This window comes from Dendrobates tinctorius, unplaced genomic scaffold (assembly GCF_039654945.1).
Source record: "Dendrobates tinctorius isolate UK_male_01 unplaced genomic scaffold, ASM3965494v1 ptg000029l, whole genome shotgun sequence".
In the NCBI taxonomy this organism is placed as follows: domain Eukaryota; kingdom Metazoa; phylum Chordata; class Amphibia; order Anura; family Dendrobatidae; genus Dendrobates; species Dendrobates tinctorius.
In genome coordinates, this window is record NW_027361697.1 from 35,953,224 (window position 1) to 35,976,664 (window position 23,441).

At 49.2% G+C, this 23,441-nt stretch overlaps 1 protein-coding gene across 5 annotated transcripts in view; it reads right to left on the reverse strand.

Annotated features, from left to right (window-relative positions):
• LOC141085934 (dimethylaniline monooxygenase [N-oxide-forming] 2-like) overlaps positions 1-23,441 on the reverse strand; it is a 95,762-nt gene that overhangs the window by 61,641 nt on the left and 10,680 nt on the right. For all 5 annotated transcript variants that reach the window (XM_073571591.1, XM_073571592.1, XM_073571589.1 and 2 more), the window contains exon 3: positions 8,913-9,101. In XM_073571591.1, the coding sequence (XP_073427692.1) occupies positions 8,913-9,101 (189 nt within the window). The remainder of the gene's footprint in view (positions 1-8,912; positions 9,102-23,441) is intronic.

The following is a 23,441-nucleotide window of genomic DNA, read 5'->3' on the forward strand; positions in this document are numbered from 1 at the left end:
CCCAGGCTACTTTATCAACCATTGTAGCTTTCTTTTGCCTTGCAGCGCTGTTCATGGCTGTCTGCGAGGTCTCTGTGTGTGAGTGCAGCTCACGCTGTAGTGTGTTCTGCAGCCAGCCACCTCCAGTTGTAGTCCACTCAGCGTGCATCACGGCCTCATACATTGTCCTTTTTTGCATTAGTGCTGCTCATTTTTACAGATTACTCCTATTAGTGTGGTTCCAGCCGTATCCAGCTAGAATATTTGCAAACACTATATAGGAGTAGATAGAGGAGCCTCTCTGCTGGCTTGTGACCTGCAGCCCCAGCCAGATTAGTATTAGCCTATTTTTTGGAGCCTCATCTATTGCATTGTAGGTTACCTTCCTGTATTGTAATAGCTACAAAAAGTTTGTGATACTATCGGTTTTACATCTTTGGGCACATACAGTGTCTGTTAAAAAAAAAGTTAAAGTTCACCAAACACTCCACTTTACAGTTGTGTAGGCCACATTAGCTCATATTAAAGTCTAGTCCACACTTTATAAAATTAGTGTTTCTTACACCTGTTAGCAGCTGTTCAGGAATAAGCACACCTAGGCAGAAAAGTACTAAGAGCTATCTTTATCAGTCTACCAAGATGAAGAAGGCAGGGAGTAAGGCACATTGTCGTGGAGTTTCTGCAGGGAGAGGACGTGGGGATTCTGTGCCTGCTGCGGGCACCAGTGAGTCAGCATCCCCCAGTTTTCCCAGGGAACAGTCCTTTATGCGCAGCTTTGTAGGAGCTCACCGTACCCCACTGCTGTGGGACGAACAAATTGAAGCCGTTGTCGGATGGATGGCAGCTAATGCATCGACTTCAATTAGTTCCAGATCCTCTCAGGTCCAGAGCACTGAAGAGCACCCATCTGTCTTTTCACCACCTGCAAAATTGCCCAGGCAGTCAGAGAGCCCTGGACAGGAGCCATCTCTACTTCTATTCTCTGAATCTGTTGGCTTGAAAAGAGGGGGCCAGCCAAGCAGCATTCAAGAATTTGAAGAAGAGGTAGCATGCAGTGATGCGCAACAGCTTTGTCTCTCTGAATCTTAAGACGCAGGTGGGCCAGTGCCTATGGTCCGCACACCTCAGTACGCATCTGAGGATGAGACTCAGGTGCGTACTGTGCTGTCGAGACAACCCAGGAGAAGCAGATGTTTGAAGAGGGTAGTGTAGATGATGAGGTCCTTGACCCATCATGGCGTGAGGTACAGGAAGGTGGTGGGAGCAGCTCGGAGGAAGAGATTCCCCGAATGGCCAAAAAGGAGGGAGAGGGAGGGGGCAGATTCTGTTGCCTGTAGCCTCCACTTCGGCACCCATTAGGAGCATGCCTCTTCCAAAACGGGCGCTCCCAAGACTTGCAGTGCCTGGTCCTTTTTTGACACAGTTGCAGATGACATTTGCTTTGTCAAATGCAAGCTGTGTAATCAGAAAGTGAAAAGAGGGAAAAGTGTCAGCAACCTCAATACCACAAATATGTGGAAACATGTGCAGACCAAGCACGAGGTGGAGATACACAGACACACTGAAGACGTAGGCCAACCTACAGAGCCACCTACCACCTCTTCAGCTCATGTTGTAGCCTCTTCCTCCAGCTCTCACACAGCTGGTTCGGCTTCCTCACAAGATCGCCATGGAAGAACCTCTGGCACTGTTGTACAGAGACACAGTGTCATTCCACCAACAGCACCACGTTCCCCGTCATTCTCACACTACCAGGCCAGTCTACAGCCATCGGTAGCACAGGCATGGGAGAAAAGGCGCCCATACTCGGCAAACCACCCTCGAGCACAGGCTCTGAATGCTGGCATTGCAAAACTACAGTCCTTTGAAATGCTCTCATTCAGGCGGGTGGAGACTGACACCTTCCGTAACTTCATGGCATTGGCAGTCCCACAATACAAAGTGACCAGCCGCTTTTATTTCAGCAGGCAAACCATCCCTGCCCTGCAAAAGCATGTGGAGGGAAAAATTAAACATGTGGGTCGCCCTCCCAGGGCTGTGGGGTACTCGGTACCGGGCCAGTATCGGCGGGATGTGTCACAGCAGCGGTGACCCGGACCGTGGCCCTGGGCGCCCAAGTAATGTTGGAGATGTAATGGTGGAATGTAGTTAGATGAATAGTTCGTGACGCCACCTGTGGTGTTCGGCAAGGGAGGTGTTAAGCCGAAGCTGCATGCAGATCCTCCGGGACAGATGGTGTGGTGCAGCAATGGTGTTATAGCCCTCCACAAGCAGGGCTGTTGTCCCAGGGCAGTGTAGTTGTGGAGACACTGAGATGGTGTAGTGTCTGGTGCAGGGGATGTAGCAGTGCCAGGCGGACGGACGCAGGAAGGAATGGAGGACACCAGGGCATGTAGCTCAAAAGCTTTACTCATAGTCTGTAGTGCCAGCTTCTGTGCCATGTCCTCTGGGTCAGGGACTCAGTCAACCTCCAGGCAAGATGGAATGCTCCCTTCCACGCTCCGCCAACTTATGTGCCTTTCTGAACGTCTCCTCTATAGCGCCTTTAAGTGTGAAGATCTCCTAGTACTGAGTTACACTGGAGTTCCTCCTGACAGTTGTTCCCAAGAACTCTACTTGTACGGCAGACAGCTGTAGCCTGCTTTGGGAACTTTACTCCTGAGTCCCGGCTCTGTGTTGCTGTTGTGCCCAAGTCTAAGATGGGAGTAGTGCATTTACAGCCCACTACTCCACCGGTGTCTGCTGCAGAACCATTAATGCCCATACAACCTCGGGGTCCAGGCCCCGGCCTCGCGCTTAGAACTTCTAAGCAGGGTTCTTCCTCTAACCCACGTCCTCTGTGTTCCCTTTTACTCCTACGTTCCATACTTGTCTTTCCCTTCTACGGAAGCTCAGGCTTCGGTTCAATGTCTTTCTCCTTCTTTCCTTTCCCGTTCCAGCTGGCTCAGATCACTGAGGCAGCTGCAGCACTCCTTCCTCCATCCCTCTTCCAGGGATCGTCCCTCCTCTCCGAGTGGCCTCCTCTCTCTCTCAGACCTTCCGTCTGACAACCTCAATCCTGGAACTGTCCCGCTCTTTTTTATCTAGTCTAAACTCCACCCACCTCCCAGCACGTCTAGTGTTCCAAGTAGGGAACCAACAAAGGTGCTCTGCTTCTCTCTAAGTACGGAGCCACAATGTGGCTTTGCTGAACTACTCTATTGTGTGGGGTGCGAGTGTTGGAGCGTGGTCAGAAGCCTCCAACTTACCTGGATGGTGGGGCACCACACGTTAGGAGAAGGTGCAGTACCTCTGTGGTGACAGCCTCAGGGGCGCCACATATGCTCTACTAAACGCCATCAGTAGCAAGGTCCACCTGACCACCAATGCGTGGACCAGTAACCATGGACAGGGACGATATCTTTCCCTCACTGCCCACTGGGTAAATGTTGTGGAGCCGGGTACAGATCTTGAGAGTGGCACTGTACGTGTTCTGCCAACTCCAAAGGATTGCAGGAAACCAGTCTGTACACATTGACTCCTCCTACTCAAGTTCCTCTGAAACAGCGCAGTAGGAGCCGTCACAGTCTACCTCCACATGGACCCGTGAACGCTTACCTGTTACGACCGATACGAGCACAGCCGTGGCCAAACGTCAACAGGCCGTATTGAAATTAAATTTCTTTGGGGAATCGAAGCCACACAGCGCAGGAGCTCTGGAATGCCATCAAACAGGAGAGCGACGTGTGGTTTGTGCCAGCAAATCTCCAGCCAGGCATGGTAGTGTGTGACTATGGCCGAAATCTGGTGGCAGCTCTGGGCCTAGGCAACCTCACTCACATCCCATGTCTGGCACATGTGCTCAACTTGGTCGTGCAGAGTTTTTTGAGGGACTATCCAGATCTTGATTCACTGCTGCACAAGGTCTGCATAGAGTGCGCTCACTTGCGGTGTTCCAGCATGGCAAGATCACGCATTGCAGCTCTGCAGCGCCGATTCCGCCTTCCGCAACATCGCATCATATGTGACCTACCCACCAGGTGCAAGTCAACGTTACATATGTTGGAGAGGTTGTGTGAGCAGCAGGCAGCAGTAATGGAGTACCAGCTGCATCAGGCGCAAACAAGTCACACTTCACCACCACTGAGTGGGCCTCTATGAAGGACATCTGCCACGTTTTGCGTGCCTTCGATGATTCCACACTGATGGCGAGTGCAGATGATGCACTAGTCAGCATGACTATCCCCCTTATCTGCCTGCTTGAAAAAACACTGCAAGCACTTGTGGTTGTGGAAGAGGTGGAGGATGAGGAGTCACAAATGCCATCTGCTTCTGGACAATCTGCGCAACGTGGTTCCTCACAAAGGCCTAGGCAGGGGACACTTTGAGGAGGAGTCAATGGAGGAGGAAGACATCTCTCCAGAGGAGGGAGGTACACAATGCTCTAGTAGTCAGTATGTAGAGCGAGGGTGGGGGGGATGCAGAGCAGGCAGAGATGACTCCTCAAGCAGGGGACAGCGTTTCTTGGCCAGTTGGCAGTCTGCAGCACATGGTTATTTCATGCTGCAGTGCCTGAGAAATGACCGCCGCATCGCCCACATTCTTAACACGGCTGATTATTGGGTGTATACCCTCCTAGATCCTCGCTACCGGGACAACTTACAAAGCCTCATAACACCGTTGAACCGGGAGCGTAAAATGCGGGAGTACCAGGACACACTGGTGCATACCATCATGTTCTCCATTCCACCCGAGAGCAGTGCTGCACAAAGCAGCTCTGTGCGTCGAGGCAGTGGAGGAAGCTCTGCACAAGGAGGGAGCAGAAGCAGCGCCTCAGCACAAGGCAAGACTAGTATTTCCCAAATGTGGCAAAGTTTTGTGTCCCCGCCACAAATGTCTACACCATCACAGATGGCTCCAGTCAGCAGGAGGCAACGTTTCCGTCAGATGGTGACAGACTACATGTCTTGCCCTCTCAGTGTTCTCCCACACGGTTCTTCCCCCTTCAAGTTTTGGGTCTCTAAGCTGGATACATGGCCAGAGCTTAGCCAGTATGCATTGGAGGTGCTGGCTTGCCCTGCTGCTAGTGTATTATCGGAACGCGTCTTTAGTGCCACAGGTGGTGTACTAACAGACCGTCGCATGCGACTATCCTCCAATAACATTGACAGGCTTACTTTTCTGAAAATGAACAAGGCCTGGATCTCGCAGGAATTTGCCAGTCCTCTTCCAGATTAAATAATTGGTTGGCAACAGTATCCAGGTCTTCTGTTGTGTTCATGTTTCTAACACCTGAACTGTAATCCCTGGGCTCCAACATCGCCAGTTGCTGCTCATAAGTGCCATCTACACAGAGAAAAACACTAGCTCCTGTGTTAGTGGGGTTCAATAACGTCAGCTGATCCCCTGCTCTGTCCTCATTCACACTACTACAGATATTAAACTTGCTCCAATTAGGCCTCTGGCTACACTCTGTTTCTACTGTAATCCCTGGGCTCCAACACCACCAGTTGCTGCTGAGAAGTGTCTTTGGCACGGGTACTCCCACTTGCCCAGCATGGTTCCAGCATGCCAGCTGTTTCCAGGTAGTGTCAATGTCACTTTTCCTCCAATACATTGTACTGTCATGTTGCGGTCGGGTTAGCCGACTATGGTGCCTGCAGTTTAGGTGCTTCCTATGTGGGCTGCGGGATCTGGCAATGAAGGCTGGTTCCATAGTGCCAATATGACAAGCTCCCCCTGTAGGACTGTGGGTTCCGGTAACTCTGGCCAGCTCGCGGCCTTGCAACTTTTTTTTCATGTGTACCTTCTGCTGCCTATCCGAGTTCCAGTACCATTAGTTGGTTCTTTGGAAGTCAATCTTGAATATGTCCCCTGGGTTCCAGTAACGTCAGCTGGTTCCAGGCAGAGTCTTTGGCTTAGATGCCTCCTTCACGGTATCCAAGTTCCACCAACGTCTGCTGGTCCTTGGTAGTGCTTTCTGGCACAGGTACCTCCTGCTTAGTAACCAGGTTCTAGTACCATCAGGTGGTCCTCGGCAGTTCCATTGGCTCTTGTACCTTCGGCTACCCATCCAGGTTCCAGTACCGTTAGCTGGTTCTCAGCAGTTCCTCAGCCTTCTTGTACCTTCTGCTACATTTCCAAGTTCAAGTTTTTTTAAATGGTTTTTGGTAATCACTCTGGATCTCCCTGACGACAACCCTAAAGACGACCACCCTGAAGACCACCCCGAAGAAGATGACGACCCCGAAAACGACGACCCTGAAGACCACCCTGAAGAGGATGATGGAGAAAGTGTGGGAGAAGTAAAAAAGAAGGTGAAGAGCATGGAAGTAGTGAAACAAATATCTGACAAAATATAAAAAAAGCTTAACATAGTCAATATCTTTGTAACTCCGAACGTCGAAAAAAAAAAAAAAAATTAATTCCTGCTATTCCATTTGATTGGGCTAAACCTCTATGCCTTTAATGTCTCCTCCACCTCCCCCAATACATTCGACAATCTTAGTTGTTTTCCTTCATGTAGAATTAACCTACAAGGAAAGTAAGGGTTTATTTTCATTCCGATATTTGTGTCCCATTGACTTGCATTGGTTTCTGGTATCGGAATCGGCGATATCCAATATTTTTGGGGTATCGGTCCAATCCAATCCGATATTTCCTGATATCGGAAGGTATCACTTAACACTAATACTGACCCATGTTGCGGCCGTCCGGTTCAATAGTGTCTGATTTTGCACATTCTTGCAAGCACTAGTGCACTTTATACTTATACATTCATAAGTTTCATGCAGTGATTTTTTTTGTTCTAGCTTTATGGTCTCATATTCTTTGCTACCCTGTGCATAGTGCTGAGAAAGCATTATTCATAGGCAACATCAGGGAGACTTAACTAGTCTGATTGTTTATGCTTGTTGTGGTTGTTGGTTATGTCTAGTGTTTTCCACATGCATTTATGGATTGTGTGGATAAATCACTTACATGGACTCTTTAACCAGCTTTTTCCACATCAGGAGCCATTAGTCTCTCATCAACAACATCTATGCAGTTGTGGCCAAAAGTATTGACACCCCTGCAATTCTGTCAGCTAATACTCAGTTTCTTCCTGAAAATGATTGCAAACATAAATTCTTTGGTATTATTATCTTCATTTAATTTGTCTTAAATGAAAAAACAAAGAATTGTCCTAAAGCCAAATTGGATATAATTCCACACCAAACATAAAAAAAGAGGGTGGACAAAAGTATTGGCACTGTTCGAAAAATCATGTTATTCTTCTCTAATTTGTGTAATTAACAGCACCTGTATCTTACCTGTGGCACCTAACAGGTGTTGGCAATAACTAAATCACACTTGCAGCCAGTTGACATGGATTAAAGTTGACTCAACCTCTGTCCTGTGTCCTTGTGTATACCACATTGAGCATGGAGAAATGAAAGAAGACCAAAGAACTGTCTGAGGAAGCATGAGCAATCTCAAGGCTACAAGTCCATCTCCAAAGACCTGAATGTTCCTGTGTCTACCGTGTGCAGTGTCATCAAGAAGTTTAAAGCCCATGGCACTGTGGCTAACCTCCCTAGATGTGGCCGGAAAAGAAAAATCGACAAGAGATTTCAATGCAAGATTGTGCGGATGTTGGATAAAGAGCCTCGACTAACATCCAAACAAGTTCAAGCTGCCCTGCAGTCCAAGGGTACAACAGTGTCAACCCGTACTATCCGTCGGCGTCTGAATGAAAAGGGACTGTATGGTAGGAGACCCAGGAAGACCCCACTTCTTACCCCGAGACATGATAAAGCCAGGCTGGAGTTCGCCAAAACTTACCTGAAAAAGCCTAAAACGTTTTGGAAGAATGTTCTCTGGTCAGATGAGACAAAAGTAGAGCTTTTTGGGCAAAGGCATCAACATAGAGTTTACAGAAGAAAAAAAAGAGGCATTCAAAGAAAAGAACACGGTCCCTACAGTCAAACATGGCGGAGGTTCCCTGATGTTTTGGGGTTGCTTTGCTGCCTCTGGCACTGGACTGCTTGACCGTGTGCATGGCATTATGAAGTCTGAAGACTACCAACAAATTTTGCAGCATAATGTAGGGCCCAGTGTGAGAAAGCTGGGTCTCCCTCAGAGGTCATGGGTCTTCCAGCAGGACAATGACCCAAAACACACTTCAAAAAGCACTAGCAAATGGTTTGAGAGAAAGCACTGGAGACTTCTAAGGTGGCCAGAAATGAGTCCTGACCTGAATCCCATAGAACACCTGTGGAGAGATCTAAAAAAGGCTGTTTGGAGAAGGCACCCTTCAAATATCAGGGACCTGGAGCAGTTTGCCAAAGAAGAATAGTCTAAAATTCCAGCAGAGCATTGTAAGAAACTCATTGATGGTTACCAGAAGCGGTTGGTCGCAGTTATTTTGGCTAAAGGTTGTGCAACCAAGTATTATGCTGAGGGTGCCAATACTTTTGTCTGGCCCATTTTTGGAGTTGTGTGAAATGATCAATGTTTTCCTTTTTGCTTCATTCTCTTTTGTGTTTTTTCATTTAAGACATATTAAATGAAGATAATAATACCAAAGAAGAAACTGAGTATTATCTGACAGAATTGCAGGGGTGTGAATACTTTTGGCCACAACTGTAGGAGGCTCCACATTGTCATATTGTGGGCATGCAGTATTTCATACCATCCATGTGTTAGTTTTCTCAAAATCATGTCTAATTATTGGTGATCCTTTTTGTATAGATGCACTTTGTCTTGTCCTATGCAATTTACAAGCATGCTTTAGATTGATCTCATTTTTTTGGCGGTACCCTCTTCCCAATTTAATTCTCAAGAAAGTAAGTGATACACCATTGGATTTAGCTTCTCTTTGCCTACATTATGCTGCTCTCAGATTAGGTAGCAAAAACTACTTCAAAATGGTTATAAAAACGCGTGGACCTTCATTTTTTTTTTTTTTTTACCTTGAATTGGATATATTTCAGGAGATTAAAATTTTCTGCATATTTCCTTATGTACTCCAACAGCTTAGAATTATGAAGAAAGTTTGGGAAGTCCTCTGGGTACGGGAAATCGCTGTAACACATCATTTCTTTGCTAGTGTTGCTGACAACAGATTGATAAATGCTGGCTCTGCCATTCTCTATGTTGTTCTAAGGAAGAAAATAAAAAAGGATGATTTATGTTTAAGAATTTTCATAAATTTAATAGCATATTAAATATAGTTAATTGGTGTCTTGCATGCTCAGTGAACCTCATACTAGCGATGTTATCAGTGGACCTAGTTGACAGATCACCACAAATCGTTCTGTATCATTAATCCACGTTTGCTGCGCCTCGCAATATACTAATGGGTCGCCCTCCCAGGGCTGCGGGGTACTCTGTACCGGGCCGATATCAGTGAGACGTGTCACAGCAGCAGTGACCCGGACCGTGGCCCTGGGCGCCCAAGTAATGGCGATATGTTAATGGTGAATAGTTTGAGACGCCACCTGTGGTGCTCGGCAAGGGAGGTGTTAAGCCGATGCTGCAGACAGATCCTCTGGGACAGATGGTATGGTGCAGCAGTGATGCTATAGCCCTCCACAGGCAGGGCTGAGGTCCCAGGGCAGTGTAGTTGTAATGGTTGTGGAAAGGCGCAGGCCGTGTAAAGGATGGTACCCAGATGTAGCGGTGCTGAGCGGGTTGGCGCAAAAATGAATGGAGGACACCGAGGCTTACAGTTCCAAGGCTTTACTCTCAGTCTGCGGTAGATAAGGATGCCTGCCTTCGAGCAGTGTCCTCCGGGTCAGAGACTCAGCCAACCCCCAGGCCAGATGGAAAGCTCCCCTCCAACATGTACCTTTCCTGAACGACTCCTCTATTGCGCCTTAAAGTGTGAAGATCTCCAGTACCATGGTACTCCGGAGTTCCTCCTGTCAGATTTCCCAAGAACTCTACTTGTACGGCAGACAGCTGTAGCCTCTCTCGGGGACTCCTCTCTTGAGTCCTGGCTCACTATCCAGTTGCTGTTGTGCCCCAAGTCTTAGATGGGAGTAGTGCATTTACAGCCAACTACTCCACCGGTGTCTGCGGCAGAACCATAAGTGTCCATACAACCTCGGGGACCGGGCCCCAGGCTTGCGCTGAGAACCTATAGGCAGGGTTCCTCTTCCAACTCACGTCCTCTCTGTTCTCCTACTCCTTCGATCCGTACTAGTTTCTCTCTCTCTTATGGAAGCTTAGGTTGCAGTTCTAAGTCTTTCTCCTTTTCCCTTCCCGTGCCAGCTGGCTCAGATCACTGAGGCAGCTGCAGCACTCCTTCCTCCATCACTTCTTCCAGGGATCCCCACTCCTCCCGAGTGGCTTCCTTCCTCGCTGACCTACCGTCAGACTGACCTGTAATCCTACACTTTCCCACGCTTTTTATGTATCTCAACTCCACCCACCTCCCAGCACATCCAGTATTCCAAGCAGGGAACCACCAGAGGTGCACTGCTACTCTCTAAGCACTGAGCCGCAATGTGGTTGTGCAGAACTACCCTGCTGTGTGGGGTGCGAGTGTTGAAGTGTGGAAAGGAGTTCTCACCTTACCTCGATGGTGGGGCACTACACCTTAGGAGAAGGTGCAGTACCACTGTGGCGACTGAGCCTCAGGGGCACCACACTAACAAGCCACCATGTTCAGCTCTTCCTGTCACTGCTCTGGTCCCTCTCCGTCATCTTTTAACCACAGCTTCTAACTGGCCGGAAGTTAGAGTTAGTGGTCACAATAGAGAAGTGACCCCTGGCTAATATCTAAGGGGGTGGTGTTGTTATGGACAGTAAGAGACTTGCTGCCACTTTAAGAGAAAGCACCCCCTGGGTTAGTGTCATGGAACGGTATGCTCTCCCCTGCAAAAGACTGATGTTCTGCCAAGACTGGAGAGGGGAGGGGTTGAACCTGTGTGTGCGTTCTGACCTGAAGCTGCTGCAGAGAGCTGCTGTGCATGGAGCTGTGAAAAGAGGATGCACAGCCTGAGACTTACTGGACTTGCGCGATTGTACAGATTCTTCTGGGATAGCAAAGGTGGCTGTCCTGTCCTATTGTGAGAAGTCACGAAGAGACTGAGGAAGGAATCTACTGTTTCCAGGAGCACCTCCAGGACCCTCAAGCAAGGAGAAGACCACGTTTCACCAATCTTCCAGACAGACGTACGCACCATCGTACAGGACTCCTGGGGGCCCCCAGGACTGGACTGGAGTCCCCAACGTTACTGTGAGTTTAACCCAGTTTGTGCACACGTTAGGGCCTAGGGTAGGCTTCAATACATAGAACATGGCAGCTGTGTGGCCTGTGTAGCAGAGGCCAGGTAGGCTACAGTTAGAGTAGCATCATTCTGTGTTCATTGTTTTGGTCTGTTTGAAACACAGTGGGGCAAAAAAGTATTTAGTCAGTCAGCAATAGTGCAAGTTCCACCACTTAAAAAGATGAGAGGCGTCTGTAATTTACATCATAGGTAGACCTCAACTATGGGAGACAAACTGAGAAAAAAAAAATCCAGAAAATCACATTGTCTGTTTTTGTTTCATTTTATTTGCATATTATGGTGGAAAATAAGTATTTGGTCAGAAACAAAATTTCATATCAATACTTTGTGATATATCCTTTGTTGGCAATGACAGAGGTCAAACGTTTTCTGTAAGTCTTCACAAGGTTGCCACACACTGTTGGTATGTTGGCCCATTCCTCCATGCAGATCTCCTCTAGAGCAGTGATGTTTTTGGCTTTTCGCTTGGCAACACGGACTTTCAACTCCCTCCAAAGGTTTTCTATAGGGTTGAGATCTGGAGACTGGCTAGGCCACTCCAGGACCTTGAAATACTTCTTACGAAGTCACTCCTTCGTTGCCCTGGCGGTGTGCTTTGGATCATTGTCATGTTGAAAGACCCAGCCACGTTTCATCTTCAATGCCCTTGCTGATGGAAGGAGGTTTGCACTCAAAATCTCACGATACATGGCCCCATTCATTCTTTCATGTACCCGGATCAGTCGTCCTGGCCCCTTTGCAGAGAAACAGCCCCAAAGCATGAGGTTTCCACCACCATGCTTTACAGTAGGTATGGTGTTTGATGGATGCAACTCAGTATTCTTTTTCCTCCAAACACGACAAGTTGTGTTTCTACCAAACAGTTCCAGTTTGGTTTCATCAGACCATAGGACATTCTCCCAAAACTCCTCTGGATCATCCAAATGCTCTCTAGCAAACTTCAGACGGGCCCGGACATGTACAGGCTTAAGCAGTGGGACACGTCTGGCACTGCAGGATCTGAGTCCATGGTGGCGTAGTGTGTTACTTATGGTAGGCCTTGTTACATTGGTCCCAGCTCTCTGCAGTTCATTCACTAGGTCCCCCCGCGTGGTTCTGGGATTTTTGCTCACCGTTCTTGTGATCATTCTGACCCCACGGGGTGGGATTTTGCGTGGAGCACCAGATCGAGGGAGATTATCAGTGGTCTTGTATGTCTTCCATTTTCTAATTATTGCTCCCACAGTTGATTTCTTCACTGGAAGCTGGTTGGCTATTGCAGATTCAGTCTTCCCAGCCTGGTGCAGGGCTACAATTTTGTTTCTGGTGTCCTTTGACAGCTCTTTGGTCTTCACCATAGTGGAGTTTGGAGTCAGACTATTTGAGGGTGTGCACAGGTGTCTATTTATATTGAAAACAAGTTTAAACAGGTGCCATTACTACAGGTAATGAGTGGAGGAAAGAGGAGACTCTTGAAGAAGTTACAGGTCTGTGAGAGCCAGAAATCTTGATTGCTTGTTTCTGACCAAATACTTATTTTCCACCAAAATATGCAAATAAAATGAAAAAAAAACAGACAATGTGATTTTCTGGATTTTTTTTCTCAGTTTGTCTCCCATAGTTGAGGTCTACCTATGATGTAAATTACAGACGCCTCTCATCTTTTTAAGTGGTGGAACTTGCACTATTGCTGACTGACTAAATACTTTTTTTCCCCACTGTATATTGATCTGTAATAGTTGGAGCACCGTGCTATTTGACGGCCCAGCTAAAGAATACAACTCTTGTAAATTATCTTTTGCCATTGCATACCCCTTGTTTGCACCTTCATTGTTCAGATCATTTCTTGCCTTCCAATAAATTTACCCTTTGTTGCTTGCACTTCATCTAGTGTAGCGTAGTCTCCCTTCACTGTTGGGGTTCCCCCAGCCACCGCTTCAAATAGAAATGGGTAAATCAGACTCTGATCAATGTTATACTATGGGGCAGTGCACATATGCCTTTTTTTTCTCATGCCAAAATTGTCCAGAAGAAAAAAATTGCAGCATGCCGAGAGTACATCCGAAAATTGGATCGCACTCAACCAAACAAGTCTATGCGTGCGAGTGAAACATCGGACTGCTCTCTTATGTCATCTGAGTGCATTGTGATTACCGCAGACCCCAGCAATGGAGAAGATGGAGACATTTATTTCTCTCCTATGCACCTGTACTGCAATTCTCTCATGCAAGAGAATCAGAGTACAGTGCACCGACAGAATTTGAGCCGCATGTGATTTGCATAATGGGCCCAATTTTCTCACAGGTCCAGCCGATAGTGGTTAAAAGAAAGTCGAAGGAGAGGACCAAGTGGCGGCTCTACATATCTGTTCAATGGAGATGCCTGCTATCTGCCCAGAAGTTGACACCGCTCTTGTGGAATGGGCTGTTATTCTGCATGGAATGTCCGCACCCTGTGACGAGTACGACAAGGTGATGACGTCTCTTATTCACCTGGCCAGCGTGCTCTTTGATGACTTTCGCCATTTCTTTGGCCCCTGGAAGCAGACAGAGACCTATCTTTCCTACACTCCCTGGTGGCCGCTAGTTATCCAATTAGGCATCTCCTGTCATCTAATGTGTGTAGGGCCTCTTCTCCCTTGTTTTTGGGTTTGGGGCAAAAGGAAGAGAGGGAGATTTCTTGAGTTCTGTGGAATCGGGACGCTACCTTTGGCAGATAGGACAGACCCAGCCTAAGTACCACCCTGTCATCCAAGATCTGTGTAAATGGAGGGAAGGCTGACAGGGCCTGGATGTCACCAATTCTACGGGCCAATGTGAGGGCTATCAAGAGGGAGGTCTTGAGATATTAATTTTAGCAGTGCTTCTTGCAAAGGCTCAAAGGGAGGCTTGGTCAGGGCTGAGAGCACCAAGTTTAGATCCCAGGGAGGAGTGTTTAGAGAAGGCATGGGCCTGTATCTACCCACTACCTTAATGAACCTGGAAACCCAATGGTTCCCTGCCAAGTCATAGTTGTATAGTGCCCCTAGGGCCGCCACCTGAACCTTCAATGTGCTGGTAGCCAGTCCTTGTTCTAGCCCTTTCTGCAGGAACTCGAGAATCTTAGATAGAGGTACATTCCCACCCGAGCCTGCCCGATACCAAAAGGTACTTCCTCCAGATCCTACCGTACAATCTAGTGGTTACTGGTTTTCTCCTCCGTAGGAGAGTAGATGGTAAATTTTGGGAGTAGCCCCTGTTTAACAGAGCCCTTTCAAATTCCAGGCCATCATATGTAGGTTCTCCACCTGCGTGTGAAGTACTGGCCCTTGTGAGAGTAAGTCCGGGACATCCGGCAGGACCCAAGGGTCGGAGATGGACTTTCTCCGCAGCCAAGAGAACCAAGTCCTTCTTGGCCAGAAGGGAGCTATTAAGATCAGCCTTGTTTTGTCCTCCCGAATCTCTCTCAGAACTGATGGAATTAAGGCTATTGGTGGGAATGCACATGCAAGAGGAAAGTGCCAGGGGATCATAAGGGCGTCCAGGGCTGTTGGGTTCCCCGATGGGTCTATGGAGCAGAAGGTTTTCACCTTCCGATTCATCTTGTTGGCAAATAGGTCTATGTTGGGTTTCCCCCATAGCTTCTTGATCTGATTGAAAATTCCCTGGTTCAACTCCCACTCGCCCTGTCTCAGTTGTGTGCGACTTAGGAAGTCCGCCGTCACATTGTCTGACCCTTTTATGTGTAATGCTGTCAGTGAGTCTAGGTTCCCCTCTGCAACCTGGAAAATTAACTTTGTTACCTCCATAAGGGTACGGGATCTCGTGCCCCACTGATGATTCAAGTAGGCAACTACTGTGCCGCTTTCTGAGAGCATTCTCATGTGGTGGGACCTGAGGGAGTTTAGAAAATACAGGAGGGTGAGCTTCACCGCTAATAGCTCCTTCATATTCGAGGAGGCTGCCTTTTCATCCTCTGTCCAGACTCCTTGTGCTACCTGGTTGTCCCCCACCCCCTGGGGCTTGCATCTGTAGTAAGGATCTGAGAGACCGGTATCACCCAAGGGACCCCCCTGGATAGGTTGGATAGTTCCATCCACCACAGTAGTGAGTGAGCTGTTACGGGTGAGATGTCTAACCGTCCTTCTAAATTTCCGTGAAGAGAAATTTCTGCCGCTAGTATCTCCCACTGGAGATCTCTTGTATGAGCTTGGACCCACTGGACAGCTGGTAGGCAGGCTGTCATTGAGCCAAGCAGGGACATGGCCTTCCTGAGTGTCATTACTGTGTGTGTCATTGCTCCTGCTGCTAGCCGCTTATGTGTAGCATTTTTCCCTCCGGCAAACGACTCTCTTGTCTGAGGGAATCTATAGTTATGCCCAAATATTCTTGTACTTGGCTCGGAGTCAACTGAGATTTCAGCAGGTTTAGTAACCAACCTAGGTTGGACAATGATTCCATAGTCTGGTTCAACTGGTCTCTGCAATGAAAGGGGGAGTTGCCTATCACTAGGAAGTCATGCAAGTATGGAACTATCAGGAAGTCCCGCTCTCAAGTGTGCCATGACCTCTGCTATGATCTTTGCAAATACTCTCGGGGCGATGGCCAGCCCGAATGGGAGAGCTTTGAATTGATAATGCTTTATTTCTCCCCCTATGGTGACTGCTATTCTGAGGAAACGGCGGTAGTCCTTGTGTATGGGGACGTGATAGTACTTGACTTAAAAGATGCGTACTGTCATGTAACAAGATGGAAACAGCATCTTTCCTGTGGATTTTATTGTTTCCATTTTGAATGGATGAATCACTAGGCATTTGTTCCATCTTTTCAGGTTCACTATTGTCCTGAATGTCCCATCTGGTTTCTTCCGCAGGAAGATAGGGGAATAGAAGCCTTCTCCTTTTTCTTGGTGGGGAACCTCCTGCAGTACCGATTTCTCCACCAGGGTCTGAATCTCCTGTTGTACTGCCGCTTGCTCTTCTATCAACTGCCTCTGTGGGGTCACTACGAAAGAAGGTTTGAAATTTTAATTTGAGGCCTGTTTTTATGATGCTTAGAATCCAGGAACTGCTTGATATCTTTTCCCAGGTTGGGAAGAAGAGGCTCAATCTTCCCCCTACCTGGGAGACACCTTCATTGGGGTTGCTTCTTGTCTGCTGGCTTCCCGAATATGAACCCCTCCCCTTTGCCTCTTCTATCTTCCCACTTATCCTGGGAGTTTTTAGGCAGCTTCCTCTGTATAAATTTCTTGCTCCAAAAGTGTTTGAAGGGGTAATTGGATGGGTTAGGGAAAGACTTCTTTCCAGGTCACCACCTGACAGCACGCTGGAGGACGTCCTTCTTATCCACAGTGGGACAGGAAACCACGAGAGTTCAAAAGGACCCTCCCCTCACCACCCTTCAGTGTTTTTTCCTGTCCCATTGCGGATAGGAACGACGAGAGATCCGACCATTCTGAGCAGATGGTGAGGATTGGGGGGCCTAGCCTTTCCCTTCCCGCCTCAAGAATTCTGCAGGCTGACACCCACCTGAGGGTCCCTCAGCAGACCCAGTGTAGCGCTGCTCCTGGGGGATGGAGTCGCTTCCCTTGAGGGGGCTCTCGATTCCAGGCATCGCCTCAGATGTCCCTCAGCCAGGCCGCCTCTACAGAGCCACATCCTGTAAGCGGTCCCGGCACCAGAGGACGGGGGGACATCTGCCGTGCTGGCTGCGGAGAAGACCCACAGCCAGGTGAAGGTGGTGAGGGGAGGGAGCCGGCGTGGGGTGGATCGCGCCTCTCCAGGCGGCGGCGCAGGACTTCCGGTCACGGGGTCCACGACGTCAGCTTCCGGGGGGAGGGCGGATTGCGACCCGAGCGGCCGCGTCACTTCCGGGGGCGGGCCCGGGCGACGGTAGTACTTCTGGGTAGCAGTTCTGTCACAGGAATTGAACTGAACCGCGCGCCCGGTGTGAAACAGGCGACGTCCCCTCCAAGAGGATTCAGAGCAGGTCGGACATCGCCAGGATTAGCGGTGGAGAGCAGCCCCATACAGCCACTCCTGCAGAGATGCAGGATCAGGCGAAATCTGAGATGGGGCCAGATGGCCAGGGTCACATGAGTACCTCACCAAAGGTTACTGCAGGACCCTAGGTAGGCAGATCCCATAGGACACATTCTATGTATTCCAGGGGACCCCTGCAGAGAAGGAGTCTAAGAAGAAGGAGAGAAAGTGCCCAATCTGTGCCAAAAAACTAAAGGACACATGGCAGAAGCCCTTATGTGACGCATACACCAGACGCATAGTGAGGGATGAGCAAGCCACTATGATGTCTAACATGAGATCCATTATAAGGGAGGAGGTACAGGCTTCAGTATTAGGCCTAAGATGCTCCCAGACTCTGCAGCCGATTCCCCAGGTATCCGGTAAAAGGCCAAGAGAGTCAGACTCCTCGTCGGAAGGTGACCCGTCCGAATCAGGGCTAGACGAGGAGGAGATGAGAGAACCCGCAGAAAAGGGGAAGAGATACCTCTTTTCATCAGGGGATACGGACGAACTGTTAGGTGCTGTAAGACACTATGCAGGTCGAGGAACCCCCAGAAACTCTATCAGTACAGGACGAGATGTTTGGGGGACTGCGGTCGAAAACCTCGATGGTCTTCCCAGTAAATACGCATATACGAGCAATGATACTGGAGGAATGGGAAGAGGCAGAGAAGAGACTTACTGTCCCTAGAGACTTTAAACTGCGACTGCCATTTGACCCAGAGGAGGTCAAGGTCTGGGAGGAAATCCCAAAAATAGATATCCCGTTTGCAAAGGTGTCTAAAAAGACGGTAATTCCCTTTGAGGACTCCTCCAATTTGAAGGAGCCAATGGACCGGAAGGCAGACGGCCTCTTAAAGAGAGCCTGGGAAAGTTCAGCCGCGGTCATACGGGCAAATATAGCAGCAACGTCGGCAGCACGATCAATGCACCTCTGGATAGATGACAGAGGAGCACCTTACAGATAGAACCCCAAGGGAGACTATCCTAAAATCCCTTCCCTTGTTAAAGTTAGCCACTGGGTTTCTAGCTGACGCTTCAACGGAAACAGTCAGATTTACGGCCAGGAATCAGTCCCTGACCAACGCGGCCAGGAGAGCCATCTGGCTAAAGAGCTGGTTGGGGGACGTTCAGCCCAAGAATAAGCTCTGCTCAATCCCCTTTTCGGGAGGCAAAGTCTTCGGACCGGTGCTCGATGATATTTTGGAGAAAGCCTCTGACGAGAAAAAAGGGTTCCCGGAAGAGAAACGCAAAAAATATCAGCCCTTTCGTAGACCCAGTTTTAACCAGAGGTCTGACTACAGAGGGAAGGGGAAAACTGGAAGATGGAGCTACCCCAAAGGGGGAGAGAGCAGGAGTAGAAATAATGACTCCATCTTCTCCGGGTCAAACTCCCGAAGGAAATGACGCCACCAGAGTAGGGGGACGATTGCTGGGGTTCCTAGAGGGATGGCAGAAAATTTCCAGCAGCCCCTGGGTGCTACAGGTTATCTCGCAGGGGTACAGGATAGGAGTTTGACTCCCTCCCTCCGAGCCGTTTTCTGATAACCAACTCTCACCTCCACTCTGCCTCCCCCATGTGGCTGGATATTCAGGACCTCCTAACAACGGCCGCAGTTATCCCAGTACCCGCGCGAGAGGAAGGCAGAGGGCACTAAAGCCTTTTCTCAATAAGAAAGCCGTCAGGAGAGTCCAGAACTATAATCAATCTCAAACCCCTAAACAGGTGGCTAAGATACAAAAGGTTCAAAATGGAATCAATAAAATCCACGATTCCTCTCCTAGGCAAGGGGGCGGTAATGTGTACTTTAGATTTAAAGAGTGCATATTACCATGTTCCCATCCACCCAGACCATCAGAGATATCTCAGGTTTGCAGTCAGGAAAGAGGGAAGAATCTAGCATTTCCAGTTCCGCTGCCTCCCCTTCGGGCTAGCTTCAGCTCCAAGGGTCTTTACGAAGCTGATGGTAGAGATAGTTGCCTACCTAAGAATCAGAAATATTACGGTGGTCCCTTACCTAGACGATTTCCTCATCTTAGCAGATTCAGTGGCCCGGCTCAGACTCGACTGTCAGTCTTTGATTTCCACGCTGCAGAGCTTGGGTTGGATTATAAACTGGCAAAAATCAGATCTAGTACCCAAGTCAAAAATAAAGTTCCTGGGAGTAATGCTGGACTCAGAGGAAAGAATGTCTTACCTTCTGGAGGTAAAGCAGACCAGCACGAGGGAAAGGATTTGCCAGTTCGCAAGACAACGGGTCTCTATCAGAGAGTCCATGAAGATTCTGGGCCTAATGACATCCTGTATTCCCTGTGTCAGGTGGAGCCTGTTCCACTCTCGGGATCTACAATGGGCAGTTCTGTCTTCCTGGGACAGAAGGCAGAGCTTGTTAGACAAGAAGATCCAATTGTCTCACCGAGTCAGGAATTCCCTGAGGTGGTGGACCATTCCGAAGAATCTACGCACCGGTGTCTCATGGATCCAGGTCCCAGAGGTCATAGTCACCACAGACGCAAGTCAGCAAGGTTGGGGCGGACACGTCCAGGGAAGATACTACCAGGGACGATGGGGGTCGAGAGGACAGCAAGGAGTCCTCCAACTTCAGAGAGCTTCATGCGGTATGGAAGGTACTATCGTCCGCCCAGTCACTAGTGAGGAACAGGCACGTCAAGGTACTATCGGACAATACCACGACAGTGGCTTTCCTGCGTCACCAAGGCGGCCCAAGACACCCAGGACTGCAGCACCTAGCCGAGCAGATCTTCAGATGGGCAGAAAGAAACACCCTCTCGATCTCAGCAGTGCACCTAGAGGGCGAAAAGAACCGGGTGGCAGACTCTCAGCAGAAGAAGAGTCGTCGCAACGGAATGGGAGCTGAACAGCGAGGTATTCAACAACCTATGCAGCCGGTGGGGAACGCCGGAGATAGACCTGTTCGCAGTCAAGCAGAACACAAAGGTCAAGACCTTCTACTCTCAACCCTCTGGGGAACCCAGCAGGAATCGACGCTCTATCGCAATCATGGAGCAGGGGCCTGTTATACGCCTTCCCACCTATCGCTCTCATACCGCGAACTCTCAGGAAGATCAGCGAAGACAAAGCCAGAGTCATACTAATAGTACCATTCTGGCCGAAGAGAAGTTGGTTATCCTTGCTGGGGGAAGATGGCAGAGGAAGAACCCATTCTTCTACCAGAAAGAATGGACCTCCTCCACCAGGGTCCGGTTTGGCACCAGAAGCACTCCAATTGTCGGCCTGGATCCTGAGCGGCAGGTCTTAAAAATCAAAGGGCCTCTCAGACGACGACATCTCGACCCTGCAGGCGAGTAGGAAACCGGTAACCGCTGCAATATATAACAAGATCTGGAAAAGATTCTGCAGCTTCTGTGGAGAGACGACAGTTGAGACTGACCACCCCAATATCCCAAAAATCCTGGACTTTTTGCAGGTAGGGTTCAAAAAGGGTCTTAGACCCAGTATGCTAAGAGTACAGATTGCAGCCCTTAGTGTGTTCTATGACTGCGCCCTGTCAGCACACCCTTGGGTAGCCCGGTTCTCCAGGGCAGTTCAGAGGCTGAGGCCCTTAATAAGGAAGTCGGGTCCCCCCTGGGATCTTAACCTAGTCCTCAATGCACTATGTAAAAACCCATTCCAGCTAGTGGCAGACATAGGGGTTGGTAACATCTCGATCAGAACGGCATTTCTGGTAGCAATCACGTCAGCAAAGAGGCTAGGAGAACTTCAGGCCCTGTCTATCCAGGACCCTTATCTACAAGTGTTTAACGATAGAGTAATCTTAAGACTTGACCCGGCTTTCCTTCCAAAGGTAGTCTCAGATTCAAACATGAATCAGGAGGTAGTGCTCCCTTCATTGTCAATTCCCTAAGAATAGGAAAGAGAGCGCCTACCATAACCTGGACGTCAGGGAGTCAGTACTCAGCTACCTAGACGCAACCAGGCGTTGGAGGAAAGATAATCTCTTCATTCAATATAGTGGTCCGAATAAAGGCGTCTAAGTCCACAATTGCAAGATGGATTAAATCCACAATTAGTCTAGCCTATAGGACACAGGGACAGAATCTCCCCCCCCCCCCCCCCGAGAACCTTAAAGCCCACTCAACTAGGGCCATGGCCACGTCATGGGCAGAGAGGGGGGGGGAGCCTCGGCAGAGCAGATCTGCAGAGCCGCGTCCTGGTCCAGTCTCAGTACCTTCTCTAAACATTATAAATTAGATGTGGTATCCGCACAATTAGCATTCGGCAGTCCCACCCTAGGACCAGTCTCCTTTGGTACTGCTCCAGCGTGCTGTCAGGTGGTGACCTGGAAAACGGTAATTAGACCTACCAGTAATTGTGTTTCCAGAAAGCCATCCTGACAGCACTATTAGTTCCCTCCCTAGAATACTCATCCGTACTATTGTGATGTAACATGTGTATGTGGAAATTTTGTTAAATAAAAATCTTCTTGCATCCATCCAGATGTGTTACTTTGAGAAAACACTGAAGGGTGGTGAGGGGAGGGTCCTTTTGAACTCTCGTGGTTTCCTGTCCCACTGTGGATAAGAAGGACGTCCTCCAGCGTGCTGTCAGGATGGCTTCCTGGAAACACAATTACCGGTAGGTCTAATTACCGGTTTTTGTCCCCTGCTTTTTCAAGTATATCATCCAGTGTGGGTCCGAAAAGGAATTCCCCTTCACAGGGAATGGAGCAGAGTTTTGTTTTCGTTTGCAGGTCTCCTGTCCAGCACTTGAGCCATAGAGCCCTTTCTAGCTGCCCTGGCTGTCAACCTGATCGAATCCGCTGATGCGTCCACTAGAAACACCGCCGCTGCTCTCATTAACAAGGCGGAGTCTAGGATTGCACCCCTTGGGGTTTTGTTCTTGAGTTGGTCGTCCAGCTGATCCAGCCACACCATCAGGGCTCTAGCTGTGCAGGTGGCGGCTATAGCGGGTTTTAGTCCTCCTCCGGCTGCCTCCCAAGCTCCTTTTAGGAATGTATCCTCTTTTTTGTCCATGGGGTCTTTCAGTGTCCCCATGTCCTCAAAGGCCCTTTTTCTCTGGCCTTTTCCACTCCCTCTGTAAGCGCCTGGATTTTATCATTCATGGGAAAAGACCTCCTCTCCTTCTGCTCTAACCCACTGAACATGGCATCCTGAATGGTTCTTTTGGGCCTGGTGTCTACTAGTCCCATAGTGGTTCTGATTGCCTTTATTAGGTTGTCCGTTTCCTCTATAGGGAAGCAGCTGGGACCCTCTTCCACAGAGGACGAGGAGTCAGATGAAGTGCTATCCAAGCCTGATGAAGAAGATTCGCTCTCCCTATCACTATGATCTGACTCAGGCTCCTTTCTTTTAGGCTTCTTATGCTTTTTGCTTTTTCCCTGAAGGGTTTTGAAGGTGTTTTCTACTTGGTGGACAATTAGGGCTCTAAGGTTAGAAGCAAACCCTGGAGATTCCTTGCATATTGTATCTTCAATGCAGGATTGGCAGAGCCTTTTCCCCCCCACACTGTGGGGAGCTCCACCTTGCATAGTGGGCAAATCTTGTGGTTGGCCTTCTGCGTACACTTTTTCCCCTATAAGAAGGAGGACAGGCCCTAATTACAGTATATACGTTCACGTAGTCTACTTACCCACCAGACCAAAGAAGGATACCAAATCAGAAGTAGGCCCCGGCTCTGCTCACGGTTTGTCTTTTGGGACCCCTGTCCCACCAGACTCTTTGCTGCGTCGGGATTCAGAGCGGCTGCTGCTCCTGTGTCGCTGTGCCTGGTCCTTGGCATCCTTCTTGCAGTGCTGCTGCAGTGATTTCCTCGTTTGCTGCTGGTGTCCTGTGTCAGAGGACACGTCTAGCAGCTGTTGCTCTTCTGGAGGCTCGGAACTCATGGTGTCAGCTACAGGCAGTGCTGTTCCCCCTGCCCGTTTTTAATCAAGTGAGGGGGGGGGGGGGGGGACATTCTTTTCTTCTTTTTTTTTTTTTTCCGGTGTGAGCAACGCCTGTGCATCTCCAATCGGCTCCCAGAGATGCTTTGCGCTGCCCACGTCATCCGGTGGCCCCCGAGCACGCGCACTGGCCCGGCCTACCCAGAGATGCCTTGTGGCGTGTGACATCGCCTAGGCCAAGCCCCGCCCCATGCTCGCACTGTCGCCGCCCCCGGTGATTCATTGCGCCGAGGCCGGCGCCGTCTCCTCAAGCTGCCGGCACGCATGGGGGATACCACACCT